General features: G+C 36.7%; 1 protein-coding gene across 1 annotated transcript; it reads left to right on the forward strand.

The window, feature by feature from the left end:
- Nucleotides 1-19,502: 19,502 nt before the first annotated feature.
- Nucleotides 19,503-20,952, forward strand: ACRALDRAFT_2099596 (uncharacterized protein; the record flags this gene model as incomplete). Its single annotated transcript, XM_071022957.1, has 5 exons — nt 19,503-19,797; nt 19,883-19,977; nt 20,045-20,136; nt 20,200-20,692; nt 20,746-20,952. The coding sequence occupies 5 exons, from the start codon at nt 19,503-19,505 to the stop codon at nt 20,950-20,952; spliced, it is 1,182 nt and encodes a 393-aa protein (XP_070878275.1).
- Nucleotides 20,953-21,105: the final 153 nt, after the last annotated feature.

Raw genomic sequence — 21,105 nt, forward strand, 5'->3', positions numbered from 1 at the left:
CTGAACGATATAACCAAGCCTTTTTAGAATCCCTCTTAGAAGCAGAAGGAAGACTCTCTTAAAGCTGCTAGTAAAATACTCTCTACCCTTTCTAAAGGACCTCTCGTATAGGTTTAAGGGCTAGATACGGCCTACGAAGTCTAGGAAAAGCTAAATAGCCTATATAAAAGGAAAGGCTTCTAAGCTGACTTTAATACCCTAGGAACCCTTTTTAATAATTCCCCCTTAGACTATAAAACCCTTAAATCCTTCCTATATAAGGTTTAATAAAATCTAACGGCTCTAAAAGGAAGGGAGATTTCCTTTCCTAATAAGGTGATTTACGCGTGGATTCTTAACGCCCTTAATAAGAGATACGACTCTATCACTAACCAGATCACTTAGTCCCTCCGTCACAATATTTAGAGTTATACGCTGGATAAAATCGTTACTGAATTAATAGACGCTTCCCGGAAAATAGAGCGTTCCCTAGTAAATAATACTCTCCTTGTTAAAGGGTCCAAAAAACCCTGGAAAAAGACTAAGGGGCTATTCTACGAGAACTATAAGAAACCCGGCCACGTCTCCTCTAACTGCTATTTCCTTTACCTAGATAAGGCTCCTAAGGGCTAGGTTATAAAGGAAAATACCGGAAAAAAGCAGCAGAATCGGGTCTCTAAGAGCACTAAGTCCTCCTCCTCCTCCTCTAGGGGCAGATCCAGGTCCCTAAACCCCTAGTATAAGAAAAGGGAGGACGCTATTATGGCTCTCTTGAAGAACTAACTGCTTTAGACGCTTGTAAATAAAAAGGATTCTGTGAATATAATCCTTAAAAAGTAACCTGAAGAACCCGAAGAAGAAGAAGATAAATCGATCACGTTCGAAGACGTCCTCCCGAACCCGGAAGCCGAGGATATAATAGACGTTAAAGAAGTAAATATAATAACCTAAAATCCCTAGAATACTCTATATACTAACCTAAATATAGGTAGGATAGTTAAAAGGATTTTCAGGATTCAGGCAGAGAATAGGTTTAGTTTAGACTTGAATTTTTGTATAGATAGCGGAGCTACCTCTTATATAATAATAAATAAATCTCTCTTCTCTATATATAAAACCACTACTAGGCTCGCTAGTTAGGGTAAAGTAAATATAATAAAGGTAATAGGTATAGGAAACTATATTATAAAGTTTAAAGATACTAGAAAAACACTGTTTCTAAAAGAGTGCCTTTATATTCCTAAACTAGGAGCTAATATACTAAGTCTCCTAAACCTCGATAGCAAAGTTAGAGGCTTATCTGGTAATAAACAGCTTATCCTTTTTAAAAACGAAATAGTAAAAGAGTCCCTTTGTATATATATAAGAGCTAGACTCTTTAGAGGACTCTACTAGGCTATAGCTAGGCTGGTTATCCTAAAAGGTGGGAATAGAGAAATCAATATAGTAAAGGAAATCTCATAAAGCTCAGAACAAAGAATAAGGAAATAAAGAAATCAGAAAAATCTAGACCCTTAGAAACAAAGAAATCAGAAACATCTAGACCCTTAGAAACAAAGAAATCAGAAAAATCTAGACCTCTAGAAACAAAGAGACTAAAATAATAAGAAAAGAACCGTAAAATAAAAGAGACTATATAATTATGGCATAACAGAATAGGCTATATAAACCCTGTTGCCTTAAAAAACCTATACAATAATACCTCTCTTTTCAAGGACTTCAAAGTATCAGAATAAGAAATTATAGATATAAACAGCTATAATGCCTGCCGCCGTAGCAAGGCTATTATACTAGCTAATAAAGATTTAGTTAATAAATACAAAGACTTCCCCTACCTATAGAAGGTATATATGGATCTCTGCGGCCTAATAGAACCAATAACTTATAATAAGAAGCGCTGGATTCTACTAATTATGGACCGTTCTACCCGGTTCCTCTGGGTAAAATTACTGCCTAATAAATCAGAAGTAACCGTCGTCTTAGCTATAAAAGAGTGGAAAATACTAGTAGAAAATAATAACTACGATATAAGAATAAAAGAAGTAGACACTAACGGTAGAAAGGAGTTTATAAACGCCTCGTTTAAACGTCTTTTTTAAGGCGTAAAACATAATATAAAACCACTATACACCCATAAGACCTAAGGCTCGATCAAACGAGCTATTAGAACTATAATAGAAAAGGTTCGTAGCCTGCTTTTCTACTCAGGACTACCTAGATACCTTTAGGGAGATACTGTATATTTAGCAGTATATATATATAACAGAACCCCGAATTCAGCTATAGACTTTAAGACCCCTTTTAAGATAGTTAAAAAGAAAAGCCTAATATAAACCATATTCGGGTCTAGGGCTCTATAGCCTACTATAAAAACAATAACCCGAAACAAAAGAAACTAGATAGCAGAGCTATTCGTGGTGCCCTTATCGGCTTTAACGATTATAACTATAAGATATATAACCCAGTCTTGAGAAGGATCGGTTAGTTTAGAGACGTATATATACATAAAAATCAGTTTATACACGCTTCTCCAGACCTAAATACTAGTAATATCTCTCTCTAAGAAGAACAGGTTTCTAACCTAGAGCCTCATCAGCTTCTAGAAAAAACTCTATAATAACGGGTCTTAAAACAACCTTTTAAGTCTACCCAAACTAAAGAAGAAAATAATAAGAACTCATAAAATAAATCGAGGAGTCTACGAGCAGTAACAGGCTACGATAACCCAGATAGACCTGTACACACCGGCCATTCTAGTATATAAGTTAAAATACCTTCGAAACCGAAGTCAGCTTTTAAAGACTATATATCAGTTAACAATAAAAATAATAAGCGCTTATTATACTTAATAGAAGATACCACTCTCGGAAACCTATAGTTTTAAATAGAGCCTTACTACCTCTTAACTATAAACTCTCTATCAGAACCAGCTACCTATAATAAGGCCATACAAAACTTAGATAAATCATAATAGATAGACGCTATGGTAGCAGAAATAACAGAACTAGAAAAAAGAAAGACCTGGGATTTAATAACTGTAAAAGATACGCCCTTTAATAAAATAAAGGAAAAATATAATATCCTAGGCGGACGATAGGTCTATAAAATAAAACTAAATAATAAAGGAGAACTAATACAATACAAAGTAAGATAGGTTATATATGGCTTTAACTAAGTACTCGGAATCGACTACTTAGAAACCTTTTCTATAACCTGCAGACCCGAAACATATAGACTTACCTTCCTATTCGGCGTTTCCTTAGGCTAGAAATTCAGGCAGTTCAACGTAACAAACGCTTTCGTACATCCTAATATAGATACTCTAATATATACCGTTCAACTAACGGGTTTTAAAAAACAAGAAGGGAATAGTATAACTATCTATAAGCTAAATAGAGCTTTATACGGCCTGAAACAGCGCCCTAGACTCTGGTATAACTTCCTAGTTAAAATCTTTACTAAACTAGGTTATAAAGTCGCGGTGTTTGATAAAGGACTCTTTATATATCATAATAAAGGAGACCAAGCTATATTCCTCTGCCACGTAGATAATATCGTGGTTATAAGTCCTTTAGATACCATAATAGATCACTTCTATAAAGAGATATCTAAAGATATTTCACTAAAGAACTTAGGTAAAGTACACACCTTTCTAGGCAATAAAATAAATATAAACATAACTAAAAAGACACTCTCTATAAGCTAACTGCCATATACGAATAAAATACTAGAAAGGTATAATAAACGAGCTCTTAAAAAGGTAGATACCCCGTGTATTCATAAACAGGTCCTAATAACGAACTCTAAACAGGGGTCAAAAGAGGACATAAAGAAATATTAATAAGAAGTAGGAGCTTTACTATATCTAGCTCTCCACTCCATGCCAGATATAACCTATGCTGTTAATAAGTGTGCCCGATATATGAGTAACCCCTCTAAGGAACACTTTATGACATTAAATAGGGTCTGGGCCTATATAAACGCTTATCCAAATATAGGTCTTCTATATAACTGTAAAAGAGATAACCTATATATATACGGTTACTCTGATACCAGCTTTTCAGATATTCTCGAAGACAGAACGTCTACCTTAGGATATATATACTGCGTAGGAATTAATAATCCTATTAGCTGGACCTTATCGAAACAGAAAGTCGTTGCTTTATTAATAATAGAAGCCGAATATATGGCTCTGACCGACGCTATAAAAGAAGGAATCTATATATATAATCTATATACTAAACTAATAGATAACCTTAATATAAAATTCAGTAATAATAAACCAAGGATTCCTACTATTCTTATAGATAGCGAGAGTGCTAAAAAGGTCGCTGAAAACCCGGAATTTCATAAAAGAGTAAAGCATATCGGCAGACAGTTTCACTTCTGTAGATAATAACTACAGGAAAATAATATAAAGGTACTGTATATAAACACTAAATAAAATATATCCGATATAATAACTAAAGGGTTACTAAAAGAGACTTATAATACACTCTGTAGCTATATGAACCTAGGTTATAAAGACGATACATTACCAGAATATAACCTACTACCTTATAAAGAAATAAAAGAACTTAAATACTTGGTTTTTTACCTATAGACAGGTTTTCCTAGAATAAAATTAAAAAAGGGTTTTTAAATTCTTTTCCCTACACGATAATAAAGATAGAGGTTTTCTTTTTTCCTCGACTTAAAAATATATAGACTGAGAAATAACTAGCTAAGTTGTACCTATTATATAGGAATCAGCTTACGGGGGGGTGTTAGTATTATACCCAGAAAATAAATATACCTATATACGGTATAGTACGATATACGAAACCTCCTATAAGTCAGAGACTTCCTAAGTCCGCCCGAGTCCCCCAGGGGCCTCCTAAGTCCTCCAGGGTCCTCCCGAGTCCCCTAGGGACTTCCTAAGTCCCCCAGGTAGGCCCACGGACCTTCAGGTGGACCCATAGACCTTCAGGACCTTCGGAATAACCCATGGACCTTTAGGACCTCTAGAATAACCCACGGACCCTCGCCTATACTTCGAGGGTCTGGACACTAAATCAGTAGCTTGAATAAACCGTAGGAAAGGACTATATATACCAGGCTGCCCGCCTCCCTCTTCCTTTCCTTTTTTCTCTCTCTCTGCATCTTACTTCTGCAGTCTTCACAGTCTTCCACAATTCAAACTGCCTCTTTTCCTCTAGATCTTCCTCTTCCGTTCCATCTCTTCGTGACCGTTAAAAATTATTCTTAAAGATATATATTCTCTACTCATCTATACGGGAAAAATAGATATAATAGAAGATAAAGAAGAGGTATTAAACTATTAGTCTTCTTTATATTAACTATAATTCAGTAATTTAAATATAGGTCGAATAGTAGAAAAAGTTCATAAAGTTTAGTTATCTTCGTGCCCTTTAGATCTCGATTAGAACTTCTATATCGAGAGTGGAGATACGTCTCACGTTATATCTAATAAGGGATTATTTATTTCTATTAAATCTACGTCCAGAATAGCTAAATAGGGACGAGTAAATAGTATTTGAATTACTTAAATTAGAGATACCCTAGTTAAAGTTAAGAATACTAATAAACAGCTTCTCTTAAAAGACTATTTATATATTCCTAAACTAGGCACTAATATTATTAGTCTTCCTGTTTTAGACACCGAAAATATTCGAGGTCTTATAGGTAATAAAAGACTAGTAATTTTTAATAATAAGTTCTTATCAAAATATACTGCTGCTTTATTATATAAAGGTCTTTACTAGACTACTATACGGGCTATACGCGTTAAAAAATCTAAGCTATTTATATCTGATGATAAGCTTTAAAAATAAAGGAAAGGCATCTAAAAAGAAGATCCCTTTATTTAAAAGATGCTTTATCTTTATAGCATAACACACTAGGCTATATGAATCCTAAGGCCTTACGCAGTTTATTATAAAATACCTTACTTCCAAAAGATATATCTATATCTAGAGAAAAGCTATAAAAGATTAATAGCTGCTATGCCTATAAAAGCGTAAAACCTATTGCTTTAGCTAATAGGTATTCGGTTAGTAAAAATAGGGCATATACCTATTTAGAGCGTGTTTATATAGACCTATATGGCCCTATTATACCTGTAACCTATAACCAAAAACGCTGGATGTTATTAATTTAAGACCGATTAACTAGATATATTTGGGTTATTTTACTACCCGATAAATCTAAGGAACTTATTACTAAGGCCGTTGCCGAATGGAAGTTATAAGTTGAAAATATATCTAAAACTACTATTAAAGAAGTGGATACCGATAGGGAAAGCGAATTCGTTAATGATTCGTTTAAACGTCTTTTTATAGGCGCTATATATTATATTAAACCCCCTTATACACATAAACCTTGAGGCTCTATTAAAAGAGTAATAGGAATTATAATTATTAAAATTAGGGCTCTGTTATATTATTCAGAGCTACCTCTTTATCTTTAGGGAGAAGCAGCAATAACTGCGGGTTATATATATAACCGAACCCCTAATTCAGCTATAGGCTTTAAAACGCTATATAAGCTAAAGAATAATAAAAAGCCTGATATTTTAAATATTAAAGCCTCCGAAATCTACGTGGTGCTTTAATAGGCTTTAATAATTATAACTATAAAATATATAATCCATATCTAAAAAGAATAATCTGGGTTCGAGATATGTATATTATTGAAAATCGGCTTTAAAGTCTTCAACACAGCGCGAGGAGTCTAATTTAGTTATACTAATAGATTAGACTAAAACTTCCCCTTAAAGCGATTCTATAGAAAACGCCTCTATCTAAAAAGAAAACGATTTACGGGCTACTTCCTGTAGTAGTAATAGGGCTCTAACCGGGACTATAAATCCTAAATAAGACCCACTATAAATAGAACTATTAACCTCATATAAAGGTGGTGATAAGGCTATTAAATATTCCAGAAACCCTCTAGATAATCTAGAAGTGGTGCTTCCACCTTTTACTAAAAAGTGAAGCTATAAGGATTTTATCTCTAAGTCCTTAGATTAATCTACAGCTTAAAGAAGTAAGGCCTTACTATATCTATCAGAAGATACCCTATTAGGAAGTTTTTGGTAGCTTACTATAGAGTCTATACTCTTGACTATAAACACTATACTTTAACCAGCTATATACAAATAAGCCTTAAAAAGCCCTAAAAAAGATTATTGGATAGAGGCTATGGAAGCTAAGATTCGAGAATTAAATAAAAGAAATACCTGAAATATTATTAACGTTAATACACTTCTAGAAAAGGAAAAACGCAGTCTACACGTCTTAGAGGGGCGGTGGGTCTATAAAGTCAAATACGATAATATAGGAAAACCTATACGATATAGGGCCCGTTAGGTTATATAAGGTTTTAATCAGGTACTCGGTATAGATTACCTCGAAATCTTTAGTACTACTTATAGACCAGAAGGCTATAGGTTGGCCCGTATCCTTAGAGTGCGTCTCGGTTAGAAATTTAAATAACTAGATGTTATAAATACGTTCGTACACGCTAATAAAGATATTAAAAACATCTATACGATATAGCCTATTAGTTTTGAAAACCAAAATAAGGTTAATAGTCGAATGTGCAGGCTTAATAAGGCACTATATGGATTAAAATAAAGCCCTCGTTTATAGTATTAATACTTTACTAAAGTCCTAAATAATTTAAGAGTAAAGGTATCACCTATGGATAATAGAATCTTTACGTATTATAAAGATAATGAAAAGGCCTTATTTTTATGTCACGTTAATAATATAATTATAATAAGCCCTGATGAAAAGACTATAAATTAGTTCTATACGGAATTATCTAAGGATATATCCCTTAAAGATCTAGGAACCTTAAGTACGTTTTTAAGCTATTAAATTACTATTAATTCCGAAAGGAAAGTAATTTATATGAGCTAAACGGCCTATACCGCTAGAATATTATAGCGGTATAAAAAGTAAAGCCTTAAACCGGCTAATACTCCTACTATCATAAAAATAACTCTGTTTCCAAACCAGGAAACTGCTTGTTAAACCCATATAAATTAATATTAACAGGAAATAGGAGCACTACTATATTTATCCCTGTATACTAGACCCGATCTAGCCTTTACAGTTAATAGGTGTGTAAGATATATAAGTAATCCTTTAAAAGACTATTTTATGGCTTTAAATATGATCTAGGCTTATTTAAATATCTATCCTGATATTAGTCTTATTTACGACTATAATAAAAATCTTAATATTTTCGGTTACTCTGATTTAAGCTGCGCTGATATACCAGAAGACCGAGCCTTAACAGGAGGTTATACCTGCTGTATAGGGTTAAATAATCCTATAAGCTGGAATTCACAAAAATAAAAGACTATAGCCTTATTATCTATAGAAGCCGAATACATAGCTTTAACTGAATCCTATAAGGAAGTCGTATATATCCATAACCTATATCAAGACCTTATTATAGGTCTTGGGTTAGATATATCGTTGGAAACTCCTACCGTTTTACTTAGAAACGAAGGAGCAAAGAAAATAACCCAAAATCCTGAATTTTATAAAAGAGTAAAATATATTAACAGGCAATATCAGTACTGCCGTCAATTATACTCAGACGGAATAATTAAACCCGTATATATTAATACGGATTATAATATAGCCGATATATTAACTAAGGGTTTAGCAGCTCCAAAGCATAAAACTCTTAGTGGCTACATAAATTTAGGCGCTATAGAAGAACTTCCAACAGAGTATAAGAAGCCTGATTTTACATTATTAACTGAATTTAAATATTGACAGTTAATCGATTAACAAAATCAGAGTAATCATGGGTTTTTTATCCCTAAAAGAGGAATCTTCCTATAAAATCAGTGGGTTTTTTAGCTATACAGGTTTTCCTACTATAAATAAACTTAGGATATTTTTTCCCTAGTATCAGGGTTTTTTACCTAAGTAAATATCACCTCTAAATAGGCATAAATTGCTTTTTGAACTTCTTGTAACCAATAAGAAGAAACTAAGAAAAAGGAAAATAACGCATATACCTCCTATCGCAGCTATTAAGCTGATCTAAGCTAGATAGTCTAGCTTACCAGGGGGTGTTGATATCTGCTATTAATAACTACTTTATAGTTATAGGCAGTGGAATCAGGAGCAAAAAGATATATATCTTTATACTAATTTACCTATCTTAATATCTGATTATTAATATAGGTAGTTAGTAATACGGAGATATAAGGTACAAGCAGAGACAAAAGTCTATTACGTAATAAAGAATCTACTGCGTAATATATTATGCAATAAAGAGTCTACTACGTAATATATTATATAATAAAGAGTTTATTATGTAATAAGGAAATAGTCTGTTGCATAATAGGCAAAGCCTATTATTAATGGTTTAAGGCTAGTCTCTCTATATACTGTTTTTCTATATACATCAGCTTTCTCTCCCTCTTCTTTCACTCCTTTTCTTACTCTTCTTTTTATTAATTACTTTATATCACTATCAGTACTATGGAATATTACTCTATTCGATTCACTTAGCCTTCTATCACTCAAGCCCCTTTTACTATCTCCTTCTTCAATCTACGGCTTCCAGTTAAGCTTGTGGATTTTATTTAAACTCTCACACTCTTTACTCTTTACACGAAAACCCCTAATATATTATTCGCTTAACTATTAGAATAGGTATAACGACTATTAAGAGTTATAAGTATAATTTACCTCTACTAGTTGGCTAATAAGTAACTATACCTTCTTATACGCGCTTTAGTACTACTCCCCCCGAGGATAGAGATTACGAATTGGTTTATAAGTATACGCTATCTCCTACTCCCGGAAGCGATACCACCGTGCCTCCGACTAAAGAATAGGAGACTATTATCCTGTAAGGGCCCCTTAAGCTATAGCTGGAACCGTCTTTAGCACCCTAGCGCGAGCCTCCTATAATCCCTTAGCGTAAGATACCCAGGGCTCCCTTATCTAATACCATAAAGCCCTAACCCGACCCGTAGTCGAGTATACGTTACTATATTAACGAACTAAAATATTATCGCACGGACTAGCTACGTCCCGAAAAGCTAGACTTCCTCTTAAGCCACTATAAGGCACGCAGAGAATACGAGCATAAGTTAAAGCGTCTAGAAGCTATCTGTTATAGTAAAGACCCGGATATCACTCTGCCTCCTTATAGACCCTTAGCGAACCACTATTATCTCTAAGGAGGTCGCCCTGATTCATTTAAGATAAACCTCCCGAACCTAAAATAGAACGGTAAGTTATACGATTAGTTTAGAACCTTTATACAAAAGATTAAGGAACGCTTTTACCTTAATTCCCCTTGCTTTATAATAAAGGCGAAGAAGGCCTATTTTACCGCTAGCTGCTTTAAGAGAAATACGAAGTCCGGCTAGCGTGCCTACTATAGGAGGACCTATAATTCTTTAATAAAGGCGACGTGGGCCGAGCTAAAGACCTTCTTAACCGAGTAGTTAGTTAATAGTAAGACCCGCGAGGTATTAATCACGGAATAGATCTTTTCGGAACGGACCTTTTAGTAACCCGGTTAGACCTACGATTAATTTCTTAATAGGTTAGATTCCTTTCTTAATAAGATATTTATCCCCCTTCCCGATAAGTAGCGTATATAATTTATTATATCTAAACTAAATAAACCTTTACGCGATTAACCTATTACTAGAACTTTCTCTAAGACCTTCTAGGAGCTAAATATTACGGCTTACTAAGCCAAGGTCACGTTATTATATAAGGGTAAACCGTTTAATCAGGATCGCGGCTATTACTCGTATATACAGTATAATGAGGGTTATAAGAGGAAGCGCGGAACTAATAGTAAACCCTTATTATCCTAAGTTAGCGGTTCTTATAAAGACTCGCCTACGCCCCCTGTTATTATAACCGCGGCTCTTACTACTACTCCTGCCTAATAGCGGGATAACTCTAGCAGAACCTCGGAATTCCTGGGCCCTCGGAAATATTATAAATACAGGGAGGAGGGTTATATTCGATATTTATACCCTTATCTACGGAATAAGCGGTTCGGCTAAAGTTTTACCTCGGCTACTAACCCTAATTAGGAGGCTATAGCCCCTAGTCGACCCACTTTAGGTTAGGTATAGGCCCTACCCTAAGCCTTATAAGGTTAGGCCTAGGATAATACGCTATTATAGTCGTCCCCTCCCCCTGGTCTAGTAAGGGTAAAGCTTAATATACGATTAAATAGTAAATAGGACCGTTAAGTTATAATTCTAGATAATACTACCGACTTTAATATTATTAATAAATACATAATGCCCCCCGGTAAAGTAATTACCGGGCCTCCTAGGGAGGTTAGGTGGCTAAATAAGGAATATATAACCTAGATACTTAGATCGATCTTATTTATAGTTTGGATTATAAATAGTTAGAATCGTATTCGAATATAGTATATAGAGTTATATATTATGGACTAAGGTAAAGATAAGTCGTAGGTTATCCTCGGGATCCCCTAATTAACTAAGTATAACCTAATAGGTAACTAGGTGAAGAAGAGTTAGATATTTTAGACTTAGAAAGAGGAGTTAAAGTTTATAGGTTCACGGAAGAAGTTAAAGAGTGCTATAAATAGGGCGAAGGTGACTGTTAGGCTTATTGGGGCCTAGGTAGCGCGGGTTGGCTATATCTAAGCTTATATCTTAGAGGATACGACCACGCCTACTCCCTTACCTAAACTACTACCTAAACCCCCGGAGGACTCCTTACCCGCTGGATAAGAAGAGTTATTAGTAGCCGTGCCGGAGTAGTATTATAAGGTCTTGGATATATATAACGTGGAGGAGGCGGGTAAGCTGCCTAGCTATTATTAATAGGACCACGGGATTAAGTTAGAGGAAGGGAAGACGCTCCTGTTTAGGCCGACTTACTTATTAGGGCAGGAGGAGTTAGTAGCTTTATAGGAGTACCTCTAGGGCGCCCTCGCTAAAGGTTAGATTCGTTATCCTATTAGGCCTACGGCTACTCCTATTCTTTTTATACCGAAGAAGGGTAGTAACTTAAGACTATACATAGATTATTAGGGGGTTAAATAAGGTTACTTATAAAGACCGTATACCGCTCCTATTATTATATAAGATTATAAACTAGCTTTTATTATTAAAGGTTTTTACTAAGCTAGACCTTAAGGACGCGTATTATCGACTTTATATAAGACCCGGTAATAAGTAAAAGATAGCTTTTAGAACCAGCTATACTTATTTCGGGTATATAATTATACCCTTTAGGCTTATTAATACCCTAGCTAGCTTTTAACGGTATATTAACTAGGCCTTAAGTAGGTTAGGTAATACGATCTATATAGTTTGTCTAAACGATATCTGAATTTATAGTAAGGACCTTAAGGTTTATTAAGTATACGTTAAGGAGGCTTTAAGGACGTTAAGGGAGTGGTCGTTATACGCGAATCCTAAGAAGTATATATTTAAGATTTAAGGGCTAGAGTTCCTAGGGTTTATTATTAAAGTGGATAGGGTTTATATAGATTAGTCTAGAGTTAAGGCTATCCGCGATTAATAAGAGCTAAACTCGGTAAAGACTAGCTAAATCTTTATGGGTTTTATTAGGTTTTATTAGCGTTTTATTAAGCACTATTCGAAGATTATAGCGCCACTCTTAGACTTAATAAAGACGAGTAGAGTAAAGGGGGTGTTTATAATATCTATAAAGAAGAAAGAGGCGTTTAACGACTTATACTAGAGGTTTTAGGAGGCTCTAGTTTTATAGTATTTCGATCCTAAATTATATATTCAACTAGAGCCGGATATATCGGGGTTTAATTTAGGGGCGGTAATTAGTTAGTATATAGATCGGGTATAATACCCTATCGCGTTCTTTTTAAGGAAGCGTAAGGGTATAGAGTTAAACTATTCGAGTCTAGACACGGAGTTAATAGCGATTATCGAGGTATTCTATTATTAAAGATACTACCTAGCCTATAGCTAGACCCTAGTAGAAGATCTAATAGACCACGTTAATTATCGGTACCTAATAGATAAGCTAGAACTTAAGCTATAATATACGCGATAGCTAAAGGAGGTATTAGTATTCTACTTTAAGATTAAGTACCCGTCAGGAGCTTAGAATCCGGCTAATAGTCTATCATAGAAGCCATAGTATACTTCTAGTTAGGCGGACCGAGACACGGAGCATTAAAAGCCTATTAAGAGGTTTACCCGTAAACTCGTCTTAAGGGTTATAGAGAAAGCGGGCAGAGCAGCTAGGGTTTCCGAGGACTTATTACTAAGTTTAAAGGAAAGGGTGGCCGATACCTAAAAGGATAATCCCTTTTATATTTCTTTATCTAGGAAGGACCGGTTATCCGACTTATAGTTAAGGGATAAGGAGGGCCGAATCCTTTTTAAAGGTCGCCTCTTTATCCCGAATATATAGGGGTTAAGGAAAAAGATCCTATACGCCTTTTATAATAAACCCACCGCTAAATATTATAGTTCTAGCAGAACAACTAAAAGGATGTCGGACTTATTTTATTAGGAGTATATTTCCCGGGACGTAAAGAAGTATATACCTACTTATAGAGTTTATTAGAGGACTAAGAAGAGGCATTATAAGCCTTATAGCCTATTGGCTAGTCTTTTAGTTCCGTCTTATCCGTTCTAGGAGATCTTAATCGACTTTATCACGGGTCTCCTTTTTATTAACTAGGGCGGAAAAAAAAGGATACGGTCCTTATAGTGGTTTACTATTATATAAAGTATTCCCTTTATATCCCTTATAACGGTATACTAACCACTAAAGATTTAGCCGATATTCTATAATTAATAGTCTTTAGTGTTTATAGGTTACTGGATAGTATTATCTCGGATCGGGGCTCTTTATTTAGAAGTAAGTTTTAAAGACCCTTCTATAGTCTCTTAGGTGTTTACTATAGGATATGCACTATATTCTATTCTTAGACCGATAAATAGACTAAGCGTTAGAATTAGAGTATTAAGTATTACCTTCGTAGTTATTACTCGCGGGAGCAGACAAACTAGGTGGATAAGCTATCCCTTATATAGTTTATCTATAATACCGCGTAGTACTTAGTAATTAAATAGACGCCCTCTATAGCGTTAATAGGCTAGAACCCTTATTACCCTAATACTATCCAATTACCTAAGTCGTTAAACGTTAGGGCGGTATCCGCTAAATAACGGGTAAAGCACCTAATTGCTAATCGTTAAGTAATAGAAACTTTTATCCGGAAGGCCTAAGAGTCTGATAAAAGGTTCTATAATACCGGGCGGACTTAATAACAGTTTAAGGTAAGGGCCTATATCCTAGTCTCCTTAAAAAACATTAAATAAAAGCGGCCTAATAGGAAACTCTTAGATAAGTACCGCGGGCCGTACCGTATCACCTTAGTTATTAGTTATTATAGTCTCGCCTATAAGCTAGATCTTCTATAGTCGATAAAGATTTATACTATATTCGCGATCTCTTTATTAGAGCCCTAGCGGTCTCGCGATAATTAGGCTCTTAAGCCTATAGAGATAGATATAGAGCTATACGAGTCGGAGGAGTGTAAGGTAGAGGAGATTTTGGCTTATTAGTTTAATAGGAAGAGGAGGCTGTACTTAGTTAAGTGGGCGGATTATAGGCACGAGGATAACACCTAGGAGCTCAGACGTTATATCCTAGAGGGACTTCTTTAGGAATATCATGATCGGTAAGAAGACAGGGCCCGGAAAGTGCGGAAATTATTATTACCCTATAGGGCCCTTCGTCGTTATTATTAGTTTATTATACTATAACCCCGGAGGGTCTCGTTACTATCTTTATCTTTACTAATTCATTATCTTATATCTTAGACGCTAAAAAGCAAATAAAAAATAATAGTGGTTATACTATATATATATAGTGCCCGCCTATATTAGCTTATTAAATCTATTTCTTATTTTATGGCTATAGACTATTAAAATATTCCTTATTATTACTATTATCGTCGTTACCCTCTATACTATCACTAACTATTAGTAGATCCCGGATTTACTAAAGAACCTTTATCTATTTACGGGCCTCTCGCGCCTAGATATTATATAAGGTAATTCGAGCCTCCGTAACCGCGTTATCACGGCGACGCTTATATTGCATATTATTAAAGTCGCGGGAGTTATAATACTAGTTATTAGCGTAGGCCCGGTATAGCTGCCCCTAGAGCTTATAGGCGGCACGCTAGCCGAAAGGAGTTAACACCAGTACACGAATAAGATAGGGGAGAGATAACTTGTAAGTTTTTTATCGGTAAAACCACCGCACCTTACCGTATCCATAAGTGCTTCTTATATATCAATAATAGTATAAGTGGCATAAAGATTTATCTATAAATAGGTTAGTATCCCGGGGTAGTCTATACCGGGCAGAGAGTATAACTATATCTCTTTATACTTCTTACTATTCTAGTCCTCCTAGTAGTAATAGTATTTAAACGATTATGAGCCTAAGTTATAATACGAATAAAAGATAATAGGACCTTAGCTATCTAAGATAATATTAAGGAATTCTAAGTAGTACCGCTAATAGGGAGGATTATAAAGGTCGCCCCTTAGAATTACTTCCCAAACCGGGTAAAGGCCCGAGCGAGTACTGTTATTAGAAGTCGTAGCGTCGCTATCGCCCCTGTTAGCCCCCGGACCTTTATCGGTAACGTTATCGTTACTAAAGATATTATTACCTAAGGAGCTCTTACCTCTACTAGGAATAAAGTTATTATCCTCGCTCTTATCGCTATTAATATAAAGGATACTATTAGCGCTACCCGATATAGTTATATCCCCCTTATTATAGAGGGTTAGATCAGAGACCCAGTGCTATATCGTTAGGATATCACGTAACGTTATAAGACATGCGCGCATCTTTTTTATTTTATCTTATATATTATATATATATAGCGACGCCACCCAGACACAGAGAATGCTTATTATTCTACACAATTATTATCCTTTTAACGCTAAGTTTTGCCACGTTTATTATATTCACTTCGTTTAAGCTCCGTTGCCCTGATCAGAGCAGCGCGCACCTCCAGGAACCTCTTTTTAAGGTTTCCTTATTATGTGTGTTGTTTTGGTTATATGCACTTCGTGGTCTTGAGCACTCCTGTTATTAAAGACTTATCCGAGTTTATACTACCTAAGCCGTTCTGTATCGTAATGGCTTTGTCTTTTTTATTATAGTTACCGATATTATCGTTAATATCTTTATTATCGTTATTACTATTATAGTTTACTAGCGCTAGAGTCGGAGTCCTTTAGTTACTAGTAGACTAGCTACCGGGCAAACTATTATCAGATCTAATTACTAGGAAGAAACAGGTAAGGATATTACTAATCTAGGAGTTAGGAACTATGAAGGACTCCTTATTAGGGAGGGCTAGGCCCCTTGCTTTAATCAGAGTCGTAAACGACCCCGTACTAGGTATAGCTAACCCCTTCGTTTTAATAGGTGTCTTAGACACCACGCCTGGCATAGCGGACGCTTTATTATTTAGGCGCGCTTAAGTAGGAGTTATAAGTAACTCCGCCCTAGGCGCGGCCGGCCCCTTTATTTTAGCAGGCGCCTGAGGCACTATACCAGGTATAGTTAACCCGTCATTAATGCCACCCTTCTTAGTAGTCTTTTTAATAGTGCTATCCTTAATAATAAGGGACTTATTAGTGGCGGTGTTAAGGCCACTACCGGCCTTCTTACCGTTCTTTATAGGCGCGACGGTCTTCTTAACCGGAGAATTATTAGCAGACTTAAGCTAATAAGCTAACTTATTAGCCGTATATAACTACTATTTCTAAGGTGCTATACTAGAATATAAGGGTTAGTCGAGCCTAGGGAAGCATGTATCATATTCACTTATATTATTATTCTATACGGAACCGAGGTATATTATTAATAGGGGTTATTATTATTTATACGGGGGACGATTATACTAAGCTACTTTAGATATTAGATTAATAAAACCAACGAACGGCCAGGGACCTCGCATAACGTGACGAGAAGACCTCTAGAGAACTCGAGACGAACTACTAAGAAACGCCTTATAGCTAAGATACGATAATAAGGATTACCTTATAGATCGGGCTTCGGGATAAGGCTATTAGAATAGTTACTCGAATAGGTAAAGAAGAGAAGAGGAAAAATAATAATAAGCTAGGAGGACTAACTAGGATATATTTTATAATAATCACCGGGCCTCAAGTAAAGCCTATGTAAGTACTCCTGCCTACTCTATAATCTGGGTATACCTACTATATTAGGAGCGCCCCTATAGTTGATTATTTAGATAATAATAAAGCGTCGCGTGCACTCCTTAAAGTCTATAGGCTTTATATTTAGCTAGGCGATACGGTTATTCACGGATTATTTATAAGGCCTTTAATGATAGCTTAAAGGCGGAGTATTAAAGGATCTATAAAGCTTTATTTATGCTTTATCACGATGGTTTATAGGTTTAGGAGAGATTAATCTTTATATTTATATTTCGCTTTGGCTTTAGTAAGTTATTTATAAAAGGCCTTATAGTGGGATAGCTAGAACCTAAATACGAATAGTGGCTTACGAGCTAAAAGCCTAGTATAGGCTAACTTAAGCTATTTATAGCCGGGTTCTATACCGGGCCGAGTCGTCTCTCCCGGGGGCTATATCCAGAGGATATAGGTTAAATAGGAGAGGGTCCTTATAAGAATACCCGGTTAACTATATTTACTCCTAGGGATATAAGCATTAGAAAAGGGGGCGTGATATCACGGGCATAATTTATCGAAGTTAGGGATAGCCTGAATAAAAGGAAACAATACGTCTTAATAGTTACGAAGGGGATTAGATAGGGTGTGGTAGTCGGAGATAGATAGTTAGGTCGGCTCCGGGACTAGTACTATCCGGACCGGCCTGTTATAGTATAATAGGGAGGACTATTAACGGATAAGTCGTGGTCCTAGGAATAATTTCGAGGGGATTCTCTAAGGTTGCCGGGGAAAAGGCTCTGGTTATCTATAAAAGGGATGGGTGAAGCTAAACTCCTGACTTAGAAGTTTAGCGAATAATTTAACTCTCCATTCAACCCCTTAGTGTATATTACCCTTTTAATTATCTTGCAACGTCTCTTTACTCTTTACACGAAAACCCCTAATATATATAGATAACTTAGGGGGTCCCTTAGTTAAGTAGTGGCTCTACTATAAGATTACGAGTAGCCGGCTTAGCTTATCTGCTAACCTTAAGGTCGGGGTTATTATCTTCTTCTTTATCTAAATCGGGTATAAAGGATTACTTATACTTAGCGCCTAATAGCCCGGCTTTAGCTGCTTTTCTAAAGAGAGAAATATTCTAGTTATAAATAATAGAGGTATACTTAGGGGGTATCTTAGATATTATTTAGGAGGTAGTAATAGAATTTAAAATAATACTAAGTCTTTAAACTCTCGATAGTTATTATATCTGTAAACAGTTAGAATCAATTCACTATTATAGGTTATATATAAGGAGGAAAGAGAGTCGTTAAGACTATAATAATAAGAGACGACGAAGTTAACCTTAGGAGGAGGGGATAATTATAGAATTGTTTATCAGGCCCTTTCCACTTAGGACTTCACGGGAAACAGCCTACTTAAGGACTAGTAACTATCCTCCCTAGGACCTATACGTGATAACTCAAGACCCTAAGACAGTAGGTCTTAGCCTAGGTTAATGGTCTTCAGATATAACTCGATATCGTATATCCCTACGGTCCTCCTTATAGCTAGTTCCGCCCTCTAATAGTCTTTTAATAACTCTAAAAGCCCTCGAGGAGAATATCCTTAATATTCGAAATTAATAAAGCAACGAAAAGACTTATCAAAATGTTTCTAACCTATAATCAAGATTTAAAAGAACCCGTTAATAAGATATAGGCCTAGAAGAAGAAAAGAGATAGTAAGCTCGATAGTAATAATATAGTATTAGAGGCTGCGTGACTATATATAGATAAGTGATACTAAAGGTTTATAGTAGAGCCACCTATAATAGGTATATTAGTAGCTATATCCTTAGGTTAGTAATACTATATTCTAGAGCCGACTCTTATATCTCCTATAATATTACTAGATTTATAAACTATAGGCAATTATCGAAAGGGGCCTTAATCTCTATAATAGTATCTTCCCCTTGATCTTGCAGATGGCTTATATTCAAGTTCGGGCCGGAATAACTGTTCCGTTCTTGTTGCGGTCCGGCCTGTGCAACAAGTTGTTCCGATCCTTGAAAGTCACTTTGCCTATTCATGTGAACAGCAATGCTAAGAGCATGCTTCAGGTGCCCTAGTTTAATTTCTTTTGAGTAACAAGCATCTTACGCCGATCGCCTTAGGACTGGCAAAGTTTGGCTTCTTCCTGGGCCTGCAATCGAATTTTAGCTAACCTTTGCCATTGTTAGATCTCGACCTGCTGGACAGTTCGACCCCTTATATTGCCGAAAGGGTGGGTATAGATCCATGCTCATAACACGATGCCCGACAAATACATTCTCGTTTCACTGCCTCTCGGCATCTTCGATTCTGATAATACCGACGAAGCGCTCTCAACTCTATCGACAGTGATCTCCGTCGACAATGCGACAACTCGACCTTTCCCGGTTCCGGACTTCAAAATCGGGACTTTAGATACGCTTGTCCAGCAAGCCGATGATCTTGCAAAGCTTGAAGCGGCTTGTGAATCCGTTGTGACGAAGGTCGCAGAAGCGTTGCAGAATGTCATGGGCGGAGACGAGGAGAAGGTCAACCAGCAGAAGATGGTGAATGATAGTAAGATGTTAACGGCAGTTGCTCCGCATGGCGATCGCACTGTTGTCCGCTGCAAGTCTATAATGGCTGACCTGACCGCACTCAGAACCCACCGACCAGTATCTGAACCGGTTCTCCTGGAACAAAGTTAGATACAGGGCCGACAAGCCTATTGGAGAATTGGTTGATATTCTGCGGAAGGTTTCGTGTCCCCTTTTTACGGTCAACTCTAGCTCTACGTACATTTTGACCTAACCTGTGTCTGCAGGAACTCATCACCATTGACAACGACGTCAAGGGCAAGTTGAATCAGCATAAGGCAATCAAGAATGACCTCACTGCCCTGCAGCGAAAACAAACGTATGCCGTTCATCCGCAACCTTGCCTCTGAAGCCCTAGCTAATTTCCTCGATCGCTTACCAGGGGCAACCTATCCACCAAATCCCTGACACATGTCGTCGATCCAACGTTGCTCGTTCAGGGCTCGGAGTACCTCGAGACACATCTGATCGTAGTGCCCGTCAGCAACAAGAAAGACTTTTTGAAAAGCTACGAGACTCTGTCCCCCATGGTAGTGCCGCGCTCCTCCGTGCAAGTCGCGCAAGATGAAGACTTCACTCTGTTTGCCATCACGACCTTCAAGAAGACCAGCGCAGAGTTCCTTCAAAAGTGCCGAGAGCGCAAGTGGACACCCAGACATTATAAGCATATCGAGGGTGGTAGGGAGGAGGAACAACAGGAGCTAAATCGAGTGGCTCAAGAAGAAAGGAAGAGCTGGGGGGAAACTCTCCGCATCGGCCGGACAGGGTGGAGCGAGAGCGTTATGATTTGGCTGCACGTTCTTACACTGCGTGTATTTGTCGAAGCTGTTCTCCGTTACGGTCTCCCGCTAGACTACGTCTCTGCGTTGGTTAAAGTAAGTATTGTCTCATGCAGTGGGCCAGGCTTGGAACTAATTCCTCTTCTTAGACAACTCCGAAGCAAGCCAGCAAGGTCAGGAGTGCCCTCGACTCTGAATACTCCTATCTCGGTGGAAATGCGTTTGACAAGGATAAGCGTGGCAGGGTGACAAAGGATGATGCCAAATTGACGTCGGAGTTAGCAGCCGCGGGGATTGGTGGTGCCGAAAACAGTGAATACACGGCGTATGTGTATTACGAGTTCGTCTTGCCCTGATCGACCCTTCAGCCTATTGGGTGACCAGTATTTACACCTGGACGACGCTTTAGTAGACAGATGACCGGAGAAGCATGAGCATCTCATCCGCCAACTAAGAACATATTTCACGGCCAACTAAGAACATATTTCACGTTGCTCTGGTCAGTTCAA

This window comes from Sodiomyces alcalophilus (assembly GCF_042370955.1).
Source record: "Sodiomyces alcalophilus JCM 7366 unplaced genomic scaffold ACRALscaffold_2, whole genome shotgun sequence".
NCBI lineage: Eukaryota > Fungi > Ascomycota > Sordariomycetes > Glomerellales > Plectosphaerellaceae > Sodiomyces > Sodiomyces alcalophilus.